A 20953-nucleotide genomic window follows, 5' to 3' on the forward strand; every position below is an offset into this window, starting at 1 on the left:
GGCAAGAGGTAGAGTACCAGGCCTTGGCTTCAGTTGTCTGGGGAGGATGGCATGCTTCCCTTGATTTTTCCTTCACACTTGTGTGTGGAAGCTCCTACTGGCCCCCCACCCCTACCTGCACATGTGCAGGGTCTGATTTATTTCCCCTTCCTGGTATCTGTGGGAATCCTGTTTATATCTTCCTTGTTTAATGGTCTTCTCTGCCCTGTCAGGTGAAGAAATTCCAAGAGTTGCTTATCAGTCAGAAGGCACGGTATGACTATGAGCTGAAGAGGCAGGAGAAGGTGTTGGGGAAGCTCAAGGAGCGGTTGCAGCAGATGCAGGGGGAGTGGCAGAATCGCCAAGGAAGTCAGTATCTAAGGGGCAAGGGGAGCTTTATCAGGAGAAAGCTCCATGTGTACCCATTCACCTTTCTTTCCCCCTTTCCTCCTTCAGAGATTTATATCCTCAACAACCTGAAGCGGTCAGATGGGAAACAAACCATGTGGAAAACTGGCAAAGCTAATGGCAGGTAAGTAGGTGGTAGCTGTGTATAGGAGGGAAGTCAAGGTAGAAGGAGACAGCTGGAATGCTTTGGTTAGTTTCGAGTTATTTGTTTCTTTTTCACTCAGTTGTCCCATTTCATTTTGTAGGATAGAGGAAGAGTTGTTCCAAACAGTGGTGAGAAACCTTGAGGACCAGGTAGCAGCAATTTCCAGGGAAAATGAAGAACTCAAGCAGTTGCTGACCAGGCTAGGCAGGGATTTGGCTGAACTCCTGGGCTGCCCTTGGGACAGTGTTACTGTGAGTTATCATGTTGTGGAAAGAGAGAGGAGTAGACCTAGAGTCAGCCTCATGATAAGCAATTCTTTCTCACTGTGCCATGATGGAGGTAGGCAGGGAGTGGCAGGCAGTGTTTTCTTTTCTCTAGAAACTTACCCTATTTAACAGAAGCCTTCTCAATAACAGTTTCTAGAAAGTCTCTGCTAAGTCCTCTAAAGCCACAGGCTTGGAGGCAGACCCAATTTTCCCTCCTCTTTCCACTTAGTATCACCTTTCCCTTCCCTAGAAAGTCCAGGGAGCTATAACTGTGGATTGTGTTGCCTTGTGGAAACACTGGAGTTGCTTCAAAAAGGAAGTAGAGGTACTGAAGAAACAAGGTAGAATCTATCTACTGACCCTTATAGTTGTAGATGTTCTCTGTGTGGGTGATAGCTGGGACCAGTACTTTTCTTTGAGAACAGAAAGATCCGGGGCCAGGAGGCTCAAAACTCTCCTTATGTGGTCTCTGCTTTCTCACATTGGCTTGTCCCAGGCCAGCCTGCAAAGGAGGCCCTAGATAGAAATCCCATAATCAGCAGCACAGACCATGACAAGGAGCTGGTCCAGCTGCGGCAGGAGATTCAGCAGAATTGGGACTTCATTGCCTGGCAACAGCGTTGCTTCGAGGTGAGAGGTGAATGCAGAAAGGCTTCTCTGGGCCGGGGCTGAGAGGCAGGGACTATGGCCAGTGGGAACTACCTTATTTAGGAGCAGCTTAGCTCTGGCCAGGAGCTACCAGTCTACCTCCAGGGCTCTTACTTCCTGGAGGAACAGCAGAGACTGCAGGAGGCCCAGATCCTCTTTGCCCAGGAACGAGCACACTTCAAGGTGGAGAGGCACCGTTTTACTGAAGCTGCCATCCGTCTGGGCCATGAGGTAAACAGCTGTGGTTCTTAATTCCATTTTCCACCTTCTTCTTCAGGTTCAGTGAAATCCCAGGTAGCTGCCCTTGTTTTCCAGATGGGTTCTCTGAGGAGCAGGCACCCTGGCTCCTCTGTGGCTCTTTTCATTTCTCCTCAGCGCTGGCACTTTGAGCTGGAGCGTGCTCTCTTCTGGAAGAAGCAGCTACTGGAATTCCCTCTCCATGATTCTTCTCAGTCAAAGAAACCAAAGTCCTGTCTTGATGTCCCAGAGTCCCAAAGTGAGTGGTGTTAGACCTTTTCCCTCTTCCTATCCTGAAAAACATCTCTAAACATTGTTATATAATCCTCTGACTTAGAAACTTTGACTGAAGCCCTCTTTCAATGTTTCCCTTGTTCTATCCTCCATCTCATCAGATTTAGATAGGGACCCTGATTCTTGGTGCCCTGTTTCCTGCTCTTTCTTTGGGCTCAACAAAAGTTCAAGTCACTGCCCCTGGGTTCCAGAGTGTTATGCCTCTGTGGGGGTCTACCCACTTCCTTGTCTTCAAGAAGGAAGGTAAGGGTAATATGAGGATATACTATGAGGGATTTGGCAGTTGACATGGTGGGCAAAGGTAGATAGATACCAGTTGTAACTTAGTTTGTTTATTTATTTACTTGTTTGGTGTTGTTTGTCCCCCTTTCCCTAGAGTACACTGTGCCTGCTGCAGATCCAAAGGAAATCATTCTAACTTGCCACCTGATCTACTGGATGGCTTCCTGGACAGTTTCCTCTGACAAGTCCTTTTCTGCTTTCTCCTCCTCTGGTACTTCAGAGGCGAAAGGGATGAGGATATAACAGGATTGGCTTTTATTTACCTTTTATTGTTGGGGAAAGCCCTGTCTTTTAATTATTTTGAGCCTCAATAAAAGAGAATATACCCCTTACTAACAGAGTTTGGGCATGAAAGGTTGTATGTATTGATTTTCAATAGAGATTGAATCATGGAATCTCTGAGAGTGGACAGAGAGAATCTAGAGAAGAAGTATTGAAAAGTTGTTTTCCCTTTAAAGAACAGGATGAAAAATCTCATACTGGGTAAAGAAATATTGGGCAAAATCATGGGTTTTCTCCCTGACTCTACATTGAACTCTGCCTTCCTTTTTTAAATCCTTATCTTCCTTGAAGTATAGAGGGAAAAAAATGATGTGGGATTCCTTGTGGGAATGAAGACTTGGACAGGATGAAGAATTTAGAGAGATCCTTAAGGAACATGGACTTGAGAATCTCCACAACCATCTCTAAGTTGTCATAGTTGAGAAACATGAGTAGAGAGGTTGGGTGCAAAGTGAGAAGAGTTTAATAAGTGATAATGGGACAGAACAACTTTGTATGAGTGGTCCTCTCCTTTACCTTTCTGGGGTAATTCTGTGACATTCAAAGAGTCTGTCTTCTTATTTTCACCTGGTATGAGAATTGTAATTGAAACTGGAATATTTATTCCAATTCAGATAGCTTCCTTCTTCCCTGGTTCAAAGTTAGAACTTATAAATCAGGCCTTTTTGTACTAGTAATGGGGTTTTGTTGTTGATGATGATGTTAATCAATGAGACATTTTTATCTCTCCAGATTGGAGAGTTTTGCTGGGCTGACTGTGACTTCGGCCTACTGTTCTTACTGAGGCTGTCTCTCCTTGGAGTTGTCAAAGAGGCTGAGCTCTAAACTTATTTGTAGTATTTGTGAATTACACTGACAGGTTTAATTTAAAGAAGTGGTAATTGAGTTTTGGCATGGCCTGAGAAATGTGTAAGATGTGAAGATGGTGAATCAGAGAAAAGCGTGACTCACCATTCCAAGAATGGTTCTTGGCATATCATCTAGGCAATTGTTCCTGTCTTTTGAATAGTCCCAAAGTCAAGGATTGCATATGTTAGTGTGTTGTCAGAACTCCAACCAGTAAGGGAAAGAGTTAACTCAGGGGGAGCAAGGGACCATTTTACTCATAATAGTTTTAGCAGTTGCCATGACTCCCACATTTTCCTTCACATTCCCAGCATATTCCTTCTGCCTTTTTTGTTGGTATGTCCTGAGTTTTGTCCGGGTGTATTTCTAAAGCTTTCTTTTGTTTTTTCTTTTTTTTTTTGCATGGGAAGGCACCAGGAATTGAACCTGGGTCTCTGGCATGGCAGGCAAGAATTCTGTCACTGAGGCACCATCGCACCACCCTGTCTGGATGTATTTTTAAAAGATAATTCTCAAAAGAAAAAAAAACTGATGTTAACACAAATGTTTTGGAAAACTTTACAACTTTTTCAAGTTAATTATGTTTCCATGGTGATGAACACTATACCCTTGGTTGTCTATTCAACAGTTATTCCCCTCCTCTCTTCCCTACATTCAGAAACCATCTGTCCTTAACTGAGCTTGAAAGTGATAAATACTATCTTAGTCTCCTCAACAGTTAGAAATGACCATGTGGCCTAGTTATGAATGTTAAATATAGGAAGATATTAGTTGGAGGACTTCTGGATTAAAAAGATGAAACTATGTAGAAAACGCTCTTCTTCACTTCTCCCTCATCATGCTTGTGCAAATTCTGATGTCTGTGTTGGTATTCTGCAGATAATCTGTTTAAACCTATTTCTAGTATCTTTCTGTAATGAAGAAAGCTGGAAAGCTAAACAATATATTTCCTAGACTCTCAGCACGGGTTCCGGATATGATTTCGGTTTACCATTCAGATGTTCTATGTGAGATTTAGAAGAAAGAAGTGAGATGGCAGGACACACTTTAGCTTTTCCTATTCCTGCTGGCAAGCTCCATCCCTTGGATGAGTACCCAATTATTTTATGGTGGTATACAGATCACAGTGTGGTAGCTTCCAAGTTTTGCAAGTTTCCTTGGTAGCTTCACGCTATCATTTGGTTCTCAAAGTCATTTCTGAAAACTCAATTAAGAGTCTGTTCAATTTTCTAATGATTCTGTTAGCCATCTAATAACATGTAATCTTTCTGCTTAAGTTAAATAGAGTGAATTCATTATTTGGTAGTGGGATTTGACTATATGAATTCTGATTTAGGATTTTTCTCTATGGATAGTATAAAGCCCAGTAATTCCACTGTAAATCAGATGTCAGCTTCTTCATGCATCATTTTCCATTGGTGTATCCTGTGGAAGGCAGTTCAAATTTACATCCCTCCTAATTTCTTGGTGTCATGTGATTTTTTCCCTTGATTCTCCTGCTCTACTTTGGATATTTTTCATTTTCCTGTTGTTCACCATGCTGCCCTCAAAGAACTCAAATGTAATGAGGGAGATTGAAGCAAGCAGACTAGTGATGCAGACATGCGCTTTTGCTATGTTCCCTGAATATTCATCTTCCACTGAGACTGGAAGGGGTGGGAAGGAAGGGTTCTGTGCTGGTTTGAAAGGATGTGTGTACCCTAGAAAAGCCATGTTTTTTAATTAATTAATTAATTGATTGATTGATTGATTTATGAAACATAACCACATACAAACACAAACATTCCCACCATATGATCATTCCATTCTTGTTATATAATCAATAACTCACAATATCATCACATAGTTGTATATTCATCATCATGATCATTTCTTAGAACATGTGCATCTATTCAGAAAAAGAAATAAAAAGAAAACAGAAAAAAATTCATACATACCATCCCCTTTACCCCTCCCTCTCATTAACCACTAAATTCAATCTACTAAATTTATTTTAACACTTGTTCCCTATTATTTATTTATTTTTAATCCATACATTTTACTTATCTATTAATAAGGTAGATAAAAGGAGCATTAGACACAAGGTTTTCACAATCACACAGTTACATTATGAAAGCTATATCATTATACAATCATCTTCATAAACATGGCTACTGAAATACAGCTTTATAATTTCAGGCAGTTCCCTCCAGCACTCTATTACACCTTAACTAAACAAATGATATCTATTTAATGTGTAAGAATAACCTCCAGGATAACCTCTCAACTGTGTTTGGAATCTTTCAGCCGTTGACACTTTATTTTGTCTTATTTCGCTCTTCCTCCTTTTGGTTGAGAAGGTTTTCTAAATCCCTTGATGCTGAGTCCCAGTCATTTTAGGATTTATGTCCCACATTGCCAAGAAGGTCCACACCCCTGGGAGTCATGTCCCATGTAGAGAGGGGGAGGGCAGTGAGTTTGCTTATTGTGTTGGCCAAGACAGAGAGGCCATATCTGAGCAACAGAAGAGGAAAAGCCATGTTTTAATTCTAATCCCATTTTATAAATTCATTTGCTTCTTCTAATCCTTATTCAGTACTGTATGTTTGAATCTGTAATTAGATCATTTACCTAGAGATGTGACTCAATCAAGAGTGGTTGTTAAACTGGATTAGGCTGAGACATGTCTCCATCCATTTGGGTGGGTCTTGATTAGTTTACTGGAATCTTATAAAAGAGGCAACATTTTGGAGAAAGAGAGATTCAGAGAGAGCAGAGAATGACATAGGCACAAGAAGCAGAGTCCAATAGCCAGCAACCTTTGGAGATGAAGGAGGAAAATGCCTCCCAGGGAGCTTCATGAAACAGGAAGCTAGGAGAGAAAGCTAGCAGACGATGCTGTGTTTACCACGTGACTTTGCAGATGAGAGACAAACTGTGACCATTTGCTGTGTGTCTTTCCTCTTGAGAGAGAAACCCTGAACTTCACTGGCCTTCTTAAATCAAGGTATCTTTCCCTGGATGCCTTAGATTGACATTTCTATAGACTTGTTTTAATTGGGACATTTTCTTGGCCTTAGAAATGTAAACTAGCAATTTATTAAATTCCCCCTTTTAAAAGCCATTCTGTTTCTGGTATATTGCATTCTGGCAGCTAGCAAACTAGAACAAGTTCCTAAGGGTAAATATTTAAGCTAATTTTCAAAAACCTGGAGGTTTAAGCCTAGTGAAAAAGGAGGTGAAGAAGAGTGATATAAGTTGATAGAGCAGTATTCGATAAGTGTAAAGACTCTGATGCGAGAGAACATGGTGGACCCTCTGAACTGCTGGCAACTGTTAAAGCTAGAGAGAGTGTAGGGAGGTAACCAGTCCAGTGGCCAAAATAAGAAAAGCTTTATGCATTTAATTTATATAATTCTGATAAAACTCACATAGTTCAATTTCTATTTGGAGTACCCTGTATGAAAGCCCTGTCCAGCAAGCAAACATAGGTAAGCAGGTGTTCTGATCTCTACTTGAATTTCTCAAAGACCGTGAAAATCCCCATTTATATCTCTTATTCATATTTACTATCTGCCCTATTTCCTAATACCTGGAAACTTCCCAAGCATCTCTCAATTTCCAGTAGTCTCTTGACAGCCTGCCCTCATTTGTCCTCCCAATCTCTTCTTATCTCATTAAGTTTATTTATTTGAACAAAATTAATCATACTGACATTTTTTTTAAAAGGTCACTGGAGATACACAACTGCGAATTCATGTAGTTTAAAGTAAAGGGCTGAACATTTTTCTTGTGAATGATGGCAAAACTTAGAATGACTCCAAAAATAATGGCCTATTTCTCATTTATTCATTAGGAGTAAATTTTTGCTATTCTTATATCTCAGTTTGATGCTAGTTCCCATTTCATTACACTACAGTGTGGTAATATATTTATTTTCAACCTGTAGTTTAACATTGTTTCAACTGATCAGAAGTTCCTGCAGTTTGATACAGGGAGTATACTTTTAACAAGCGTAAAAAGAAGAAATTAAAGAAAATATTTTTTATATAAGAAAATAAAATGTCTGGTTGTTCTTGTCCCTTTCTATTAAAAAAGGGAAAATTTCATAAACAGTTTTTGTCAGTTTCTTAAATTTGCAGTGGAAAATCTTAATATTCAAATATAAGTGGTTTAGGAAAAAACGTTGTGAACTCTAGAACTTCGACCATGTGTCAACAAAGGTATAATTTTTTTGAGAAATCACATTTTTGCATGATATTTGCATGCAAAGTGTTGTAGCTTTCTCTGAATGTTATGCTTTTCCCAGTAACCAATAATTTCCTTTCAGCATTTTAAATCCATGTTTTTCTCTTTTGTTCACAATCTGTTGATAGTGGTAGGAAACTTAATCTTGGGACTTTGTTGAGACAGACATATAGAACCTGAACAGGGACATCATTTGAACTGGGAATCGAGGCACTGAATTCTCTATCAAAGAAGCATATCTGTTGTGTGACATCAAGTCAAATTCAGCCCTCCAGAAGAGTTCAGTATAACTAGAGGTCTGATAGCAACTTCTTATTGAGTTAAACTTTAAACTGAAAAGGAAGCATTACTTTTAAAAGAAAAATCCACTTGGGAAGTCTTTAAAATCAAATATAAAAGAAACCAAATGAAGAAACAGCATGCAATTTTTAAAGTTCTCCAGATGATTCTGATATCCTGCCAAAGTTGAGAAATTCTACTCTAGAGTAGACTTTTTATCTCGACAGATGATCTTCTCAGCTCAGTAAGCCTGGATCCCTGAAGGTGAAACATTTACTTCATATCAGGTTAACATTAAAAATGAGAAATAGCTGTGTATTCAAATTCCTTCTCCTAGGAAACAGTTCTTAGCTTCAGTACTGCTAATTGCTCTAGTTTGCTCTTGTGGTTTTCCAGGAATAATCCCAATCCTTTTGCAAATTATTTTCTATTCTTCTTACTGTTAATCCCTTTCTTAGACCCTAGACTCCGTAACTTTCTCCTTTTGGCAATATTATTTTTCTCACCTTAAATTGTTACTACTTCTTCTTACTGTGTCCTTTCTTCATGTTTGGTTTCTCTTTCCTTTCAACTTTGATCATATTCAACCTCTCCATTATTCAACCTTGCTGCATCACCATCTCACAGGCTGGTTGTGCTCAATCATACAGTTTGAGTTGCTAGTTGAGATTAGAAAGGCTTGGAGACATCCATTCTTTTGTTCTTTCTTTCAATTCCCTGTCTATGCACAAGAAGTATGAATTTCATTTCCTGATGAAAAGTGGAAAAAGTGCCCAGGGAACCCAAACTCCTGGCATATATTTTCTTTTAGCCCTCCCCCCAATCAATGGAAACCAGTCTTCTTAATCAAGGACACATTTCCAGAGAATATGGTTTGGCTTTGCAACTTTTGTAAGGGTAAGCTGTGATGACTTTAGAAATCCTTTATGGAAAGAAGATACATTTTTAATATATCACTTTGGTATGTAAATAATTATATAAATTTCTGAACTCTTCAGGTAGGATGTTAAGGCTTAAATGTTCAGAACTAATATATTTTACCCAATGAACTTTGTGTAGAGCTTGGTTCCATATGCTTTTCTCTCACATGTCTCAGCCACTCTTGGTTTAAGAGGGACTTGTAAAAGGAAGCAAAAGCAATTTATAAGCATAAGAGTGGGCACTGTGGCTTAGCTACAGCATCTGTGAAGAAGACTTGGGGTTATTAATAAAGAGCATTAGCACTGAATCCATAATGGGATTTAGATACAAGATAATCCAATAGGAAAATAGCATTAATAGAGTTATAGTATCAAACACAAAGAGGGAAATTTTAATTTGTCCCCTAGCTTTTCTTCAACTGCATTAGAAGTGTGGTGTTTACTTTTTCAGAGACCAGATTCAATAAAAGATGCAGACAATTCGCAGGAATTAAGGGGAGAGTGACAAGGAGGAGGAAGTGGTTTATGTGAGGATCAGGTAAATGAATCAGGCTGTTTTCCTTGGAAAAAAGTGAGATTAATGGGATACAATTAGTGTTTTCAAATATTTGAGGGACTTCCTTGTGGACGATGCATGTATTTATTCAGTGAATACAGGTAGAGGAGAGGCCCAGGCCACAGGGAATAATTAAAAGGACATGAAGAAAGAAAAATGAAACCAAATTCATGATAGGTCATTTCTGATACTCTAGGATTCAAAACACTTTTCTATGTGTTGATTTCTTAGTGGAATTTTGTCTACTTAATTTAGAATTAAACAGGCTGTCTTATATTTCTTTCCTAAAACAGATTATATAATTTTGGGTTACTTAATTTTACTGGATCTCAGTGTCCTCATCTTACCACATAGTTAGCTCTATGTAAATGTACATTATCATTGTTGTCTAATAACAACAACAAAAAATGTTAAACCTTTAACATGATTTACTGAGTTTAGGAAAAAAAAATGTTTCTGGGATAAGTTGTTCTGGGAAGATAGGTGAATGACTAGGTTAATTTTCTAGTTTCACAGATCTATCTATAAATACAATAATTTAATGGATTAATTCTACCCATTCAAATTCACATCTGAGCAAATATTTCACGAGGTTATCAGGCATCATTATTCAGTATTATTGAAGGAACAAGAGATACAGTCATATCCCTTGATGGATAAAGCTGAATGTAGGATTTTTAGGAATTTCTCTTGAAAGTTTATTCTTTTCCTATTCAATGTAAAAAATAATCAGAAAAACTTTAAAAAGTCTGAAAATTGTTTAAATTTTTTCATTGTCTTCTATTTTTTTGAAACATTGCAAATAAAGACTATTAAAGTTCTCTAAGTAAAAAACATTTTGTATATTAAGGAAACTGAAAGCATTAGGTATAGAAAACATCTAAATAGGTAAAGAAAACATTTTAAAAAATGTATAAGGGAAAAAAGCAGACAACTGTCACAAGTTCCTGTGAGTGAGAAGCATTGACAATTGAGAAAAAGAAAACTTGGCAGTGTTCACGTGGATTAAATATCAATTTGTTTCTTATGAAAAGTAATTGTCCAGTCTGAGACAAAGTGCTGAACAAAATGCAGAAAAAACTGTCATAAAAATGTGGAAAGTTCAGGAAACAAAAATATTAGAAATTTTTGCCTACGTAAAACACCATTAATATATTCATGTAATTTATTTCATTTATTTACATGTAGAAATTACTCTAGAAAATTATTTTTTTTCTTTTTCTTATGAAAAGTCTCTTCCATTTATGGAGTATATATGGTTAAGAGATTTGGCTTGAAGTTTTTTATAGATCTAGAATTTTCCATACCTCTCAGAATCTTTACCTGGTACAAATATTAATGCCATGGTTCCAGAAACACATATTTACTTACTCTGGGGTATGGCCTAGGCCCTTATAATTTAAAAAATTCTCCCATGTTTCCAATGTCCATGCAAGTTTAAGAAACTCTGCCTAGAATGAACAATCTTCTTGATAGATGACCTCCTGGGCTTTGTCTGGATTCCTGAATAGAGTTCTTTGTTGTTCTTACATTTTTTCTTGGGGTATGCATCCATTCCATGGATTTGTCACCTCTCTGCTGGTGACTCCCAAATTAATACATCAGTTCTACCCTCTTGATCTATACCACTAAGTAAAAACCTATTGGATCTTTTCATTTGAATGTCTTATTTCAAATTTCCCACATGATATTGGCAGTCATGCATTTTTTTGAAAAGTTGAGTTGTTCATTTCTAGATAGTGCTGATGTATTTTTCCTTATCTTTTCAGTTTTCTTTTCCTTTCCCTATAGGTCCTTGTCGATTTTTTCCTATTATAATAGGATCATCATCCTTTCCTTCTATCTTTAGTCCATCAGTTTAAGTATAGGTTCTTACTCTCTGGCATGACTATTATTTGTAATAGATTTGTGGTTTTGTCAAATCTAGGCCCTCCAACCTCTAATTTAGCCTAATTATGCACGGCAAATGAATTTCTTCCAATAATTCCTTTCAATTCCCACCTTTCATCACTTCCTATTTTTAACCCCTATATCAACTAGCTGCACAATGTGGCCTGAGCCATTCCTTATTGTTATTATTATTTTTTTGCATGGGCAGGCACTGGGTATCAAACCTGGTCTCCAGCATGAAAGGTGAGAAGTCTGCCTGCTGAGCCACCGTGACCTGCTCCAAGCCATTCCTTTTAACATCATTTAATATCATTTGCTCTTTCCTTCCAGCAAGCATGTCATTCATGCCCCACAGCACACTTTGGTTTGATTAATTCAGTGTTTCCCAATGTTCTCACTAATGACATTTGAGATGATTTTTGGTGGAACATGAATGAACTTCAAAAATGTTAATAGTTTTTAATAGAAATTTAGTGTAAGCTAGAAAAAAATACAACGATACATCAACTCTACGATTTGACAGATTTTCATTTCTTAGAATGTAGATAAAGCAAATATAAAAGTTCAAGTGTCAATTTAAAGACAATATTAAGTAAATAAGCAAAATGGAAACACTGCTATTGTGATACATGAATAGCTTAAGTCTGTAAAAAGAGTGACATGTTTTTACCGTTTGAACTGTGCTGGGGCAGATACTACCCATCCTTTTAGGCCTAATTAAACACAGGACTGGCCTGTGGCAGGCTGGTGCAAGGTGCAGATATGGGAGGCAAGAAAATATGCGTTGTGCTGTTGCAATTGTCTGGGACATTTACACTTGAAAAACCAGTCCTGAGTACTCTAGGGATAAAGGCCAAAGTGCAATTAATGTTATTCATCCTCCTCCCACTCTGTAAATATAGGCTTTTCCCACGGTCAATTCATGTTGTGTTTCCCACCCCCCATCCCCTCCCCTGTACTTTTTCCCTCAGGAATCCCCTGTACTCCCACATCCCCCATGAATTAGCCCAACCGTGTGGGAGTCCGGTAATCATGGTGCCTTTTGAGGCCTCCTTATCCCCTCCCCTCCCCGAATCAAATCAGTCAACTGTAAAACCAGTGCTTTCACTCTTTATCAAACAAGAGGAGGAAATTCAAATGAAATCAAGGTGTGCGTATGTGAGAAAGATGAACTAAGAGTTGGAACTCTTAGGTTCTAATTTCAGCCCTGCCTTTGACCAACTGGTTGTTTCCTTATCAGTAACATGAGGGGGTGGGACTGGAACACCTCTAGTTCCCTCCCAGCACAATGCAAGTGAAGGATGCATTTCTTTTATATTTTTCAACAGTATTTCCTGGTATTTTCTTAAATCTTCTATAGATCTCTATCACCTTGGGAGCAAATATATCAACTGATTTAAAAGCCTTCATTTAGGAGACATGTATTTATAGTTAAAACAACTGCTTAAACATATTCTGCATATTGAGGAAAAAAAAACAAACCTAAGACTTAACGAGCTCTTGGTTTGAGTAAGAGGTGGTCAGTGTTTTAAGAAGTTGTGACGATGAGGAGGTAAAAATGTCTTGAAAAGTGAAGGTGGACTGCTTGTTTACCAAAGCAGTGACATCCAAGCATAGTTAATGAAAGGCAATAATCCAAAGATTAGACTTGGGAAGGTCTAAACCCAATCACTTGGACATTGCAAGTTGTGATCTGGAGAAATCCGACAGCCTGTTCTTCCTCAGGAAGACTTTATATTGATATTTTAACCGCTGTTAGAGAGCTCTCCACACCTTAAAGCCGAGTTGTCCATTTCTAGACAGAGCTGATATACCTTACATGTCTATGGCATTTTATTTAGAAAATTGACCAGCATTCTGATTAAATACTACTCTTGTGTGTGTGTATGTGATTGGAAGAGTTTGCAACTCTCTTTTTTTCTTCTTTAAAGGAAGCTTAGGATTTAACTCAAAGATAGATTCTGCTTATATATTTGACTTGATAGAAATATGCTGTGAGATTTAATACGTCACTATTAATTCTCCCCATATTTTCAATCTCGACATGGGATCTTTCATGATGTTAAACCTTGTCTTTAGAAACCTGGCAGTTGCAGAGGTCCTACGAGTGATAGTTCACAGCAGGCTTCTTTACTGTGAGTCTAGTCCTGCGCTGGTACTCAGACCAAACATTATTTTCTAAGGAGTGAGACTCAAAGCTTCAAGAATAGGGAATACAACCTAGTATTCTGGATGAAAAATGTTTTCTCCTATACCATTTCCAAGGACATTTTTCATGAAAAATACTTGGGAGAAAAAAAAAATCTTTTTACAAGTCCAGGATTACGATTCCTCTTTTCAAGGTGCTCTGTGCTTCCTCAATATAAAAACACAGCACAAAATATTTTTATTTGCTCCTTATAATAACAGAAACAATCATAGAAGATATTGAGCAGTCATTGAGTAGTAACAGTTTAGGATATTAACCCCTGTAAAATCCACAGGGATTATGACTTTTGTTTTGCTGATGTGACAGATGCTCAGGTTAGGTAACATGCTCAAGGTCCTACAACTATTAAGTGCTGACCTGACTCTCACCCGAGCCTATATACTTTTCTTATACTATATGGATTTTTAAGTACTCATAATTTTTTCGCTAAAGGATTTTATGATTGTTTTAAAAATTAAAAATAAAGTCTGCCTTCATGTTGTCATTAGAAATGGCTTTCTGGAATTGAGAATACAATTAGAACAAGCCCTAATACATGCATTCCCAATTTTTAAAAAGTAGTGGATAGCTTTAGAATAATACTTTAGGTCCTAATATGATCACCTCTTCAGTTTTGGAATGGACTTTAGGAATCCCCTCATGAAAGCATTCAGTGTAGGATTACCTCTGCCACTTCCTTTTTTTTTTTTTTTTTTTTTTTAACTTGAGCTCCTCTAACAATGGGACATGCACTACTTTTCAGTTAGAACTTTGTGTTTTTGGACAGCTGCAATTATAAGTAATACTTCATACTATATACTCTTATAAATCCTTTGCAACAAATAAAATTTTATTATAGAAAATTTTTTTGAAAATAAGTAATGGGTTAACTGCTTAGTTCTAAGTGTACAAGAGAACTCAGGGAAAGGAAATTATGAGCTCAGGGCTTTAAATTCCTAAATTGCAATCTGGGTAAGGGGCTATACATATTCTACCACTCTCCTAAAATGAACCCATATTTCCTGTGGGAAATCTTGGACTGCAGGGCTCAAGATTTCTGAAAACCAAGCACAAGGACTAACCTGGCAGAACTGTGAAAGAAATTGAATTCACAATTTCACATAATCTCACACCTTAAAGTTACAGCACTGACTGGGAAGGAATGGGACTCTGGAAATTGAGAAAAGGACATATGAGCATATTTTCATGAAGCTGGGATCTTGGCCCCTAAATTCTTCTAAGTCTCCTCTGCCAGTAGGAGCAGCTTCACCTCCACATCTGAGAAAGTTAGTCCCCCTTTTCCTGAGGTACTCACCTTGACCAGGACTCCTAATTCTTCTTAGGCATTACCCCCACCATCTCATATCGCTTCCAGACTTAAAACAGAATGTAACTCCCTCTAGGCCCTAGAGGATAAGGTACAAATTGTGGCCCTTGAGAAAGCCTTGGGGTGCCTCTGCCCAAATCACAATCTATGAACTTATTGTATTCACTAGGCAAATTATTTCAAACAGCATTGCTTCTGATCACTTTATAGCTAGTTAAGTACAGCAATGGGTTGATGCTTATGGAAGCCATTGGTCCTACCAATTTCCCATCACTCAGAAAAGCAAACCTGAGAAGTTGCATTGCTCCTAAGAGTCGAAGTAAATGCAGAGCAGCCACGGACTTGAAAGAGGAATAGATTTTCAAATTATACCAAGTGAAACAATGGGTATATTATAGAGATTAGAGTTATATAGCTATGGGAGTTGGTTAAGCAGTCTCTATCAAGCATTGCTTCTGTCTTTGGTATTGGGCCTGACATCAGCAGAGGAGGCAATCAGAAAACAAAGATGACCATACAGTGTGTATTAGCAAGGACAGAACCCTTAAGGGCCCATTGGAAACCATGAGGACAAACGGGAATCAATATCTGTCTCTCACTGCCTCTAACCTCAGTGAAGCAGGTAATCTGCAGAAGAAGCATTTACCTTTCCCCACATGGCTGCATGTGTACCTGGATCAGATTCAGAGACACTGAGGTAGGAGGTGTGGTAGGAGCTTGGTGGGTTTCAGACCTGGCTGCTGTCCCGCACCATGAGCTGAGGCAGCATTTCAGTGACAATGTATATGAGCAGCAACAGTATCCGGCCCTATTCCAAACTTCAGAACATAAAATGACCACTGCTTCAATTCTGCCTTCCAAACCTACAGCAAATTCCTCTTTGAAGAACTCTAATCTGGTGCACATGAAGAGCATAATTCTGGGAACCATCCTTCCAGTTTAGCCCACTTGATACACTATAATTCTACCATGGAGGGGTTAAGTAGTGGATCCAATGTCACATATTCAATAAGTCCAGGAATGTGTACCTGGATCTACCTAACACCATAGTCTGAGATAGTAATCATAATGCAAGGGTCTCAATATCTTTTTTTAAATGTAGTTCAAGAGTATTTCGTAAGCAATTTATTCAGTAAATACGAGAACTTTCTTAGTGTCGGACTGTGCACAAAACAAAAACCAAAACAGATACAGCTCCTCCCTTTCCAGTTTATATTGAGAGCAAAGTTTAGGGGATCTAGAAAGTAGAAGACGTAGAAAAGGAGAGAGTTATCAGAGAGGTTGGTGAGAAAAAAACAAGGTCATAGTGGAAGAGAGAAGATGCATCAGGACTGCATTGATGAACTGACAACTTCATCCAAGTTGTAGTGGACACAGAGTGGTCATCAATGTCATCTGAGCTCCCAAGGAACTTCCATCCTGGGTGGGTGATTTGCACTTGAGAGGGGAAGAGGGAGCATTAATTCTTGGTCCCATCTGGGATTCATCCCTTGGGCCTGTGTTCTTTGTGGTGGTATTTTCACTGCACACCACATTTTTTTAGTCTGTCCTCCTAAAGACTCTCAAATCTGGGATCCATAGATTGTACAGTTTTTAGGGAGGTCAGCACTTCACTCATCCCACTGTTTTCTGTGACAGTAATACACCACAGTGTCCAGAGTAAATTCTTTTCAAACCATTGTAACTTTGTAGGAGTCTCAATATTCACAAGTGATGTGAATTTTTTTTTTTTTTTTTTACATAGGCAGGCACCGGGAAATGAACCCGGGTCCTCTGGCATGGCAGGCAAGCGTCCTTGCCTGCTGAGCCATCATGGACCGCCCATGATGTGAATATTATTATATTATTCAGAGACACCACATGCATGTATAATAAATGTGACACTTATTCAGTTTATATATTAGCTTTAGAAATAAATGTACTTTAAAAAATGATTTTGACCTCATTTAAAATGTAGTTTGACCTCATTTAAACATTCTTTAATTTTTTACTTATATATTAATTAATATTTCCAATTTTAGTTTCCAATGCTTCAGAATGTGTGACAAATGTCCAATGGAACACAAAAGCAGTAAATTTACTTTATTATTGCTATTATTTATTGTTGAGCTGTACTTCATTAACCAATTCATGTCTCCTTACTGAAACAACTTTATATGGTTTTGCACAACTAATGGTTTTCATCAGCATTTATCATTGGATTGTCTTCCACCGAAGAAATAAGGTTGGTATTTTAAATATCATCTATGCTAAGGTAGGGAATCTTATTAAAAAGGTATATGGCAATTTTTAGGAGGAATTGAATTTAGATCATTCAATAAAATGGTCTCTGTATAAAGTTACCTGACAATTATAGTAGTGTATTGCCTATCCTTTTATTTAGGACATTAAATATCTAATATTTTCTCTGTTAGTGGCCAATCAAAAAGAAATAACATTTTAGTTTTGTCTTGTGATGCTTAGAAAGGGCATTTCTATGTTGGAAAGAGCCGCAAACTAAGATCCAGGAGCAGTATAATTAACCTGAGTCAGGCCACTTCCATGGCCCTCAGTTGCCTTGCCAGTAAAATGAAAAGAGGGCTAATATTTGTTTTCTCTAGTTTTGGTTTATGTGCTATGTTGTTGTCATATTCTCTACTTACCATCACAAAATATCTCTCTTCATAAATTAACAAAGAAATGAAACTTTATAATATTACTTCACCAAAAGCAGTAGGAGGGAACGTAATATAACGTAGAGGATACCCACTGACATTTGGGTTCCTGCTTCAAACCTGCCAGCAAATGAGCTCTGTGGCCTTGGGCAAGAGACTCAGTAGTCCATAATTAAGTTCTAAGATTCTGGGAGTTCAGCAATAAAGTAAACATTAGACTGAAGGCATCTCTCTGTAGCTGTTATCAGGAAAATAAAGTTGTACCTAGGATGACCTTCAGAAACTTGGATTTGATTATTTTTTTCTTTAGTATGAAAAGACGGATATGTAAACATTTCATGTTTTTCTTTTTCTTTTTTTTTTTTAGATTACTATTTAAAGTATGTTGCTATTGAAGTTTGAAGAGGTGGGGGATCATTAATTCTAACCCGTATATCCTCTCTGAGTTTGGAACCAATGCAGAAATAGGCAGATTCAGTTAGGTTGGGATCAAATGATCAACTATTAAGGCTGGATTGGAGTATGTAGCTTTGATGTTTCCTTAGGAGTAGAAAATTTGTTTTCTAGTGTTTCCCCCTGACTATATACTTTGGGATGGCGCAGCAGAAATATGTAAAGAAGATGTACTCGATGACGGCATCACATTTCCTGAACTTTACTCCTTGAGATAGAGGAAAAAGGCCCTCCAAGAAGAAAGTTTGGAAGTGGATCTTTCTGTGTTTCCCATATGAAGCTCAGGACCTGGAAAAGAAGGCTAGTGGCAAAGGGAGGATGTGGGAAGCCAGTTCAAGTTAGGGGGCTGGTGGTCTGGAAGGGGGTGAGGACCTGAAAACAAAGCCCCTGTGTAGATTTTTAGTTAGTTGACCTTCCATTGATATTTTAAAAATTTGACAGTTCTCCATTGCCTGAATGAAGGTATCCTCTCTGTAGATCTGAAAAAGCGAGTGCAGAAGGGCTGATCCACAATTACCTAGTACTTTATCTTAATCTCTGCAGTCATCAATGTCTCCTCCTTGTTTGGGAATCAAGGAGGGGGTGTGTGGGAAAGCTGGAGAAAAGGTTAATCTAGAAACCTCTAATGAAAACATGAGACTAGGGTATTGGCTGTTTTCCCTAAAAGACTTTATCTTTCTATTTGTGATGACAAATATTTATTAGAAATATATTTTTTCTTATTAACACTAAAGCTGAATATATACAAGGCAAAACTGTTGTTTATAAACAACTGTGCATCAATTAGCCTGAAGCCTTCTCCCACTCCTGGTCTTAATCCAGGGAAAACATGCAAATTCTTGTCTTAACAATTCCATATAAGCCTTCTGTTCTTCTTTCAAAGAATGCTTGGAAAACTTGAGTTAATATAAGTTCACCTCAGAGGTGTTATGGAATGAACCATGTCTTTAATGAAGATATGCCCAAGTCTTAATCCCTGGTCCTGTGGATGTGAATTTATTTGTACACAGAATATTTAAAGATGTTATTAGTTAAGGTGATGTCTTTATCCAATATGACTGGAGCTCTTATAAGTAGAGGAAATGTGGACACAAGAGTAGAACACAGGAGACAAATGCCCATGTGATGGAGGTAGAGATTGATTTATGGATTGTCAGCAAGTTACCACCAGAACACCATAAAAAAGCATGATCTTGCCAACACTTTGATTTAGCACTTCTAGACAATAAATTCCTGTTCTTAAGCTACCCAGTCTGTGGTAGACATTACAGCAGCCCTGGCAAACTAAGACAGGTGTCAAGGAATGACAGGTCTTAAGACCATACTGAGATCTTCTTCTCTGGGGTAACTAACCTAATGTACCGGAAGTCACTTTTTTGCCCTGGTCATTTCTTTCCCCCAAATTAGTACTGTAATATCTGTTTTTATACCAAATTATGCTCACTTGGGTGTGCAGAAATCCTTGCTGCTTTGATGTTAGTCATGAGCATACTTTGTGCCTTGATGTAGAGGTAACTTAAATATAGTGTAGTGTAGGAAAAAAGCTGTCATCCACCCAAATATTCCCTTACCTGACTTTGTGAATATCTCTCATGGACAATTTTGCTGACTCTCTGTTCTTTCCCCTTTATAAATCAGGGACAATGGGATTATTAGATTTCTAACAGTGCTGGGCAAGAATACCAAGAGATGTTTGTGACCAGTGGACTAGATAGATAGTGGAATAGAAGCATATCTGAAAATCTAAGAGCTAGAAATGAGAGGTCTAGGCAACATTTAAAATAATATAGGGTATGTGATAGTAAAGCAAAACGGACTTTCAGTTCACCCATGATCATTGTTTTTTGAGAACCCTGTGAATGTACACAAATTGCACACCAAATGAACACAAGGAAAAACCAGAAAGCCAGGCACTATTCCAAATGTGAGGAAAAGAATAGCCAAGAAGAAAACAAGACTCTGCTGTTATTGGGATCTGGAGCCTACTTGTCTGGCTTAGGATGCTGGCTCATCGTGCTATGTCAGGCAAATTGTTTAAACTGTTTGCCTCTGCTTCATCATGTCTAAAATGAGGTTAAAATGATATCTATATTATTGTGATACATACACAGTTCATTGGTCCAAACCAATTGCATGTTCCCAATTTAACTACCTGGAAGGTTAAGACAAGTAAGGAAGCACAGACTGCATAGGGAGCACAAACATGACGGTCTCTTCCATAGGTACACAGAGGCCAGAACAAGAAAGGTATTTTAGAGCATAAAGGAGAGTTTGGAGAGCCAGTGGAGATTTCAAAGCAGTTCATGGTGAGTAGCACATTGGGACTGTTGGAAAAATTAAGCTGAAACCATTTATATATCTACTTTATTTTTAAGCAACTAATTAATTTCCAAAAATGTAGGCTAAAGCATATAGATCGACCAAAAAGTACTTAAAAAATTTTAAACATTTTAGCTTGTCTTTTAGCATTTTGTTGATACCCAAGAGGAACAAAAAAAAAACCGATTGGAAAGGATATATGCTAAGGAGAAATGTTTATTTTAATAAAGTTAGAGATCAGTAGTTAATTTGCTTGACATACATCTGAGATAGCCACACTGTCTGTACTGAAGATGTGTATGTTTGTTTGCCATGCATATGGCACCATGAGAGGCCACTTTTGCCCTCTCTGCCATCACGTCTGTGACCTTGTTAGATCTGGATCTACCAGGCCTGGGTGTGGATCTGCCACTTCCTCCCAGTGGAACTTTGAGCCATTCCCATCTGCAAAATGGGGGCAGCAATAATTTTATAGGTTGTTTGTGGAGTTGAAGTGAAATTATGTTTCTGAAAGTTTTTCCAGTGAGAAGTTGTTCTCACTATTGTAGCCTCTGTTTTCAATCTTTATCTCGATGGTAAAGTTTATGAGGTATGTAAATTCACTCTTGCCAGTAAGGGGGACTCAATTCTTAGATTTTTTCCATTGTGGATATAAATAGATGAGAGTCCAGGCTTTGCATTTTGTCTAGACTTAACTTCTTTAAACCTTATTTTTCTCATCATTAAAATGAGAATGACAATAACATCAACCTC

The 20953-nt window shown here is 38.0% G+C and overlaps 1 protein-coding gene across 1 annotated transcript in view; it reads left to right on the top strand.

The window, feature by feature from the left end:
* The first annotated feature begins 121 nt into the window (after positions 1-121).
* LOC143668594 (oxysterol-binding protein-related protein 8-like) overlaps positions 122-20953 on the top strand; it is a 48084-nt gene continuing 27252 nt past the window's right edge. The window contains 7 exon segments of the mRNA XM_077143260.1: positions 122-130; positions 213-348; positions 436-511; positions 633-783; positions 1195-1428; positions 1510-1677; positions 1762-1942. Coding sequence (XP_076999375.1) covers positions 122-130; positions 213-348; positions 436-511; positions 633-783; positions 1195-1428; positions 1510-1677; positions 1762-1942 — 955 coding nt within the window.

This window comes from Tamandua tetradactyla, chromosome 24, assembly GCF_023851605.1.
Source record: "Tamandua tetradactyla isolate mTamTet1 chromosome 24, mTamTet1.pri, whole genome shotgun sequence".
Classification (NCBI taxonomy): Eukaryota; Metazoa; Chordata; class Mammalia; order Pilosa; family Myrmecophagidae; genus Tamandua; species Tamandua tetradactyla.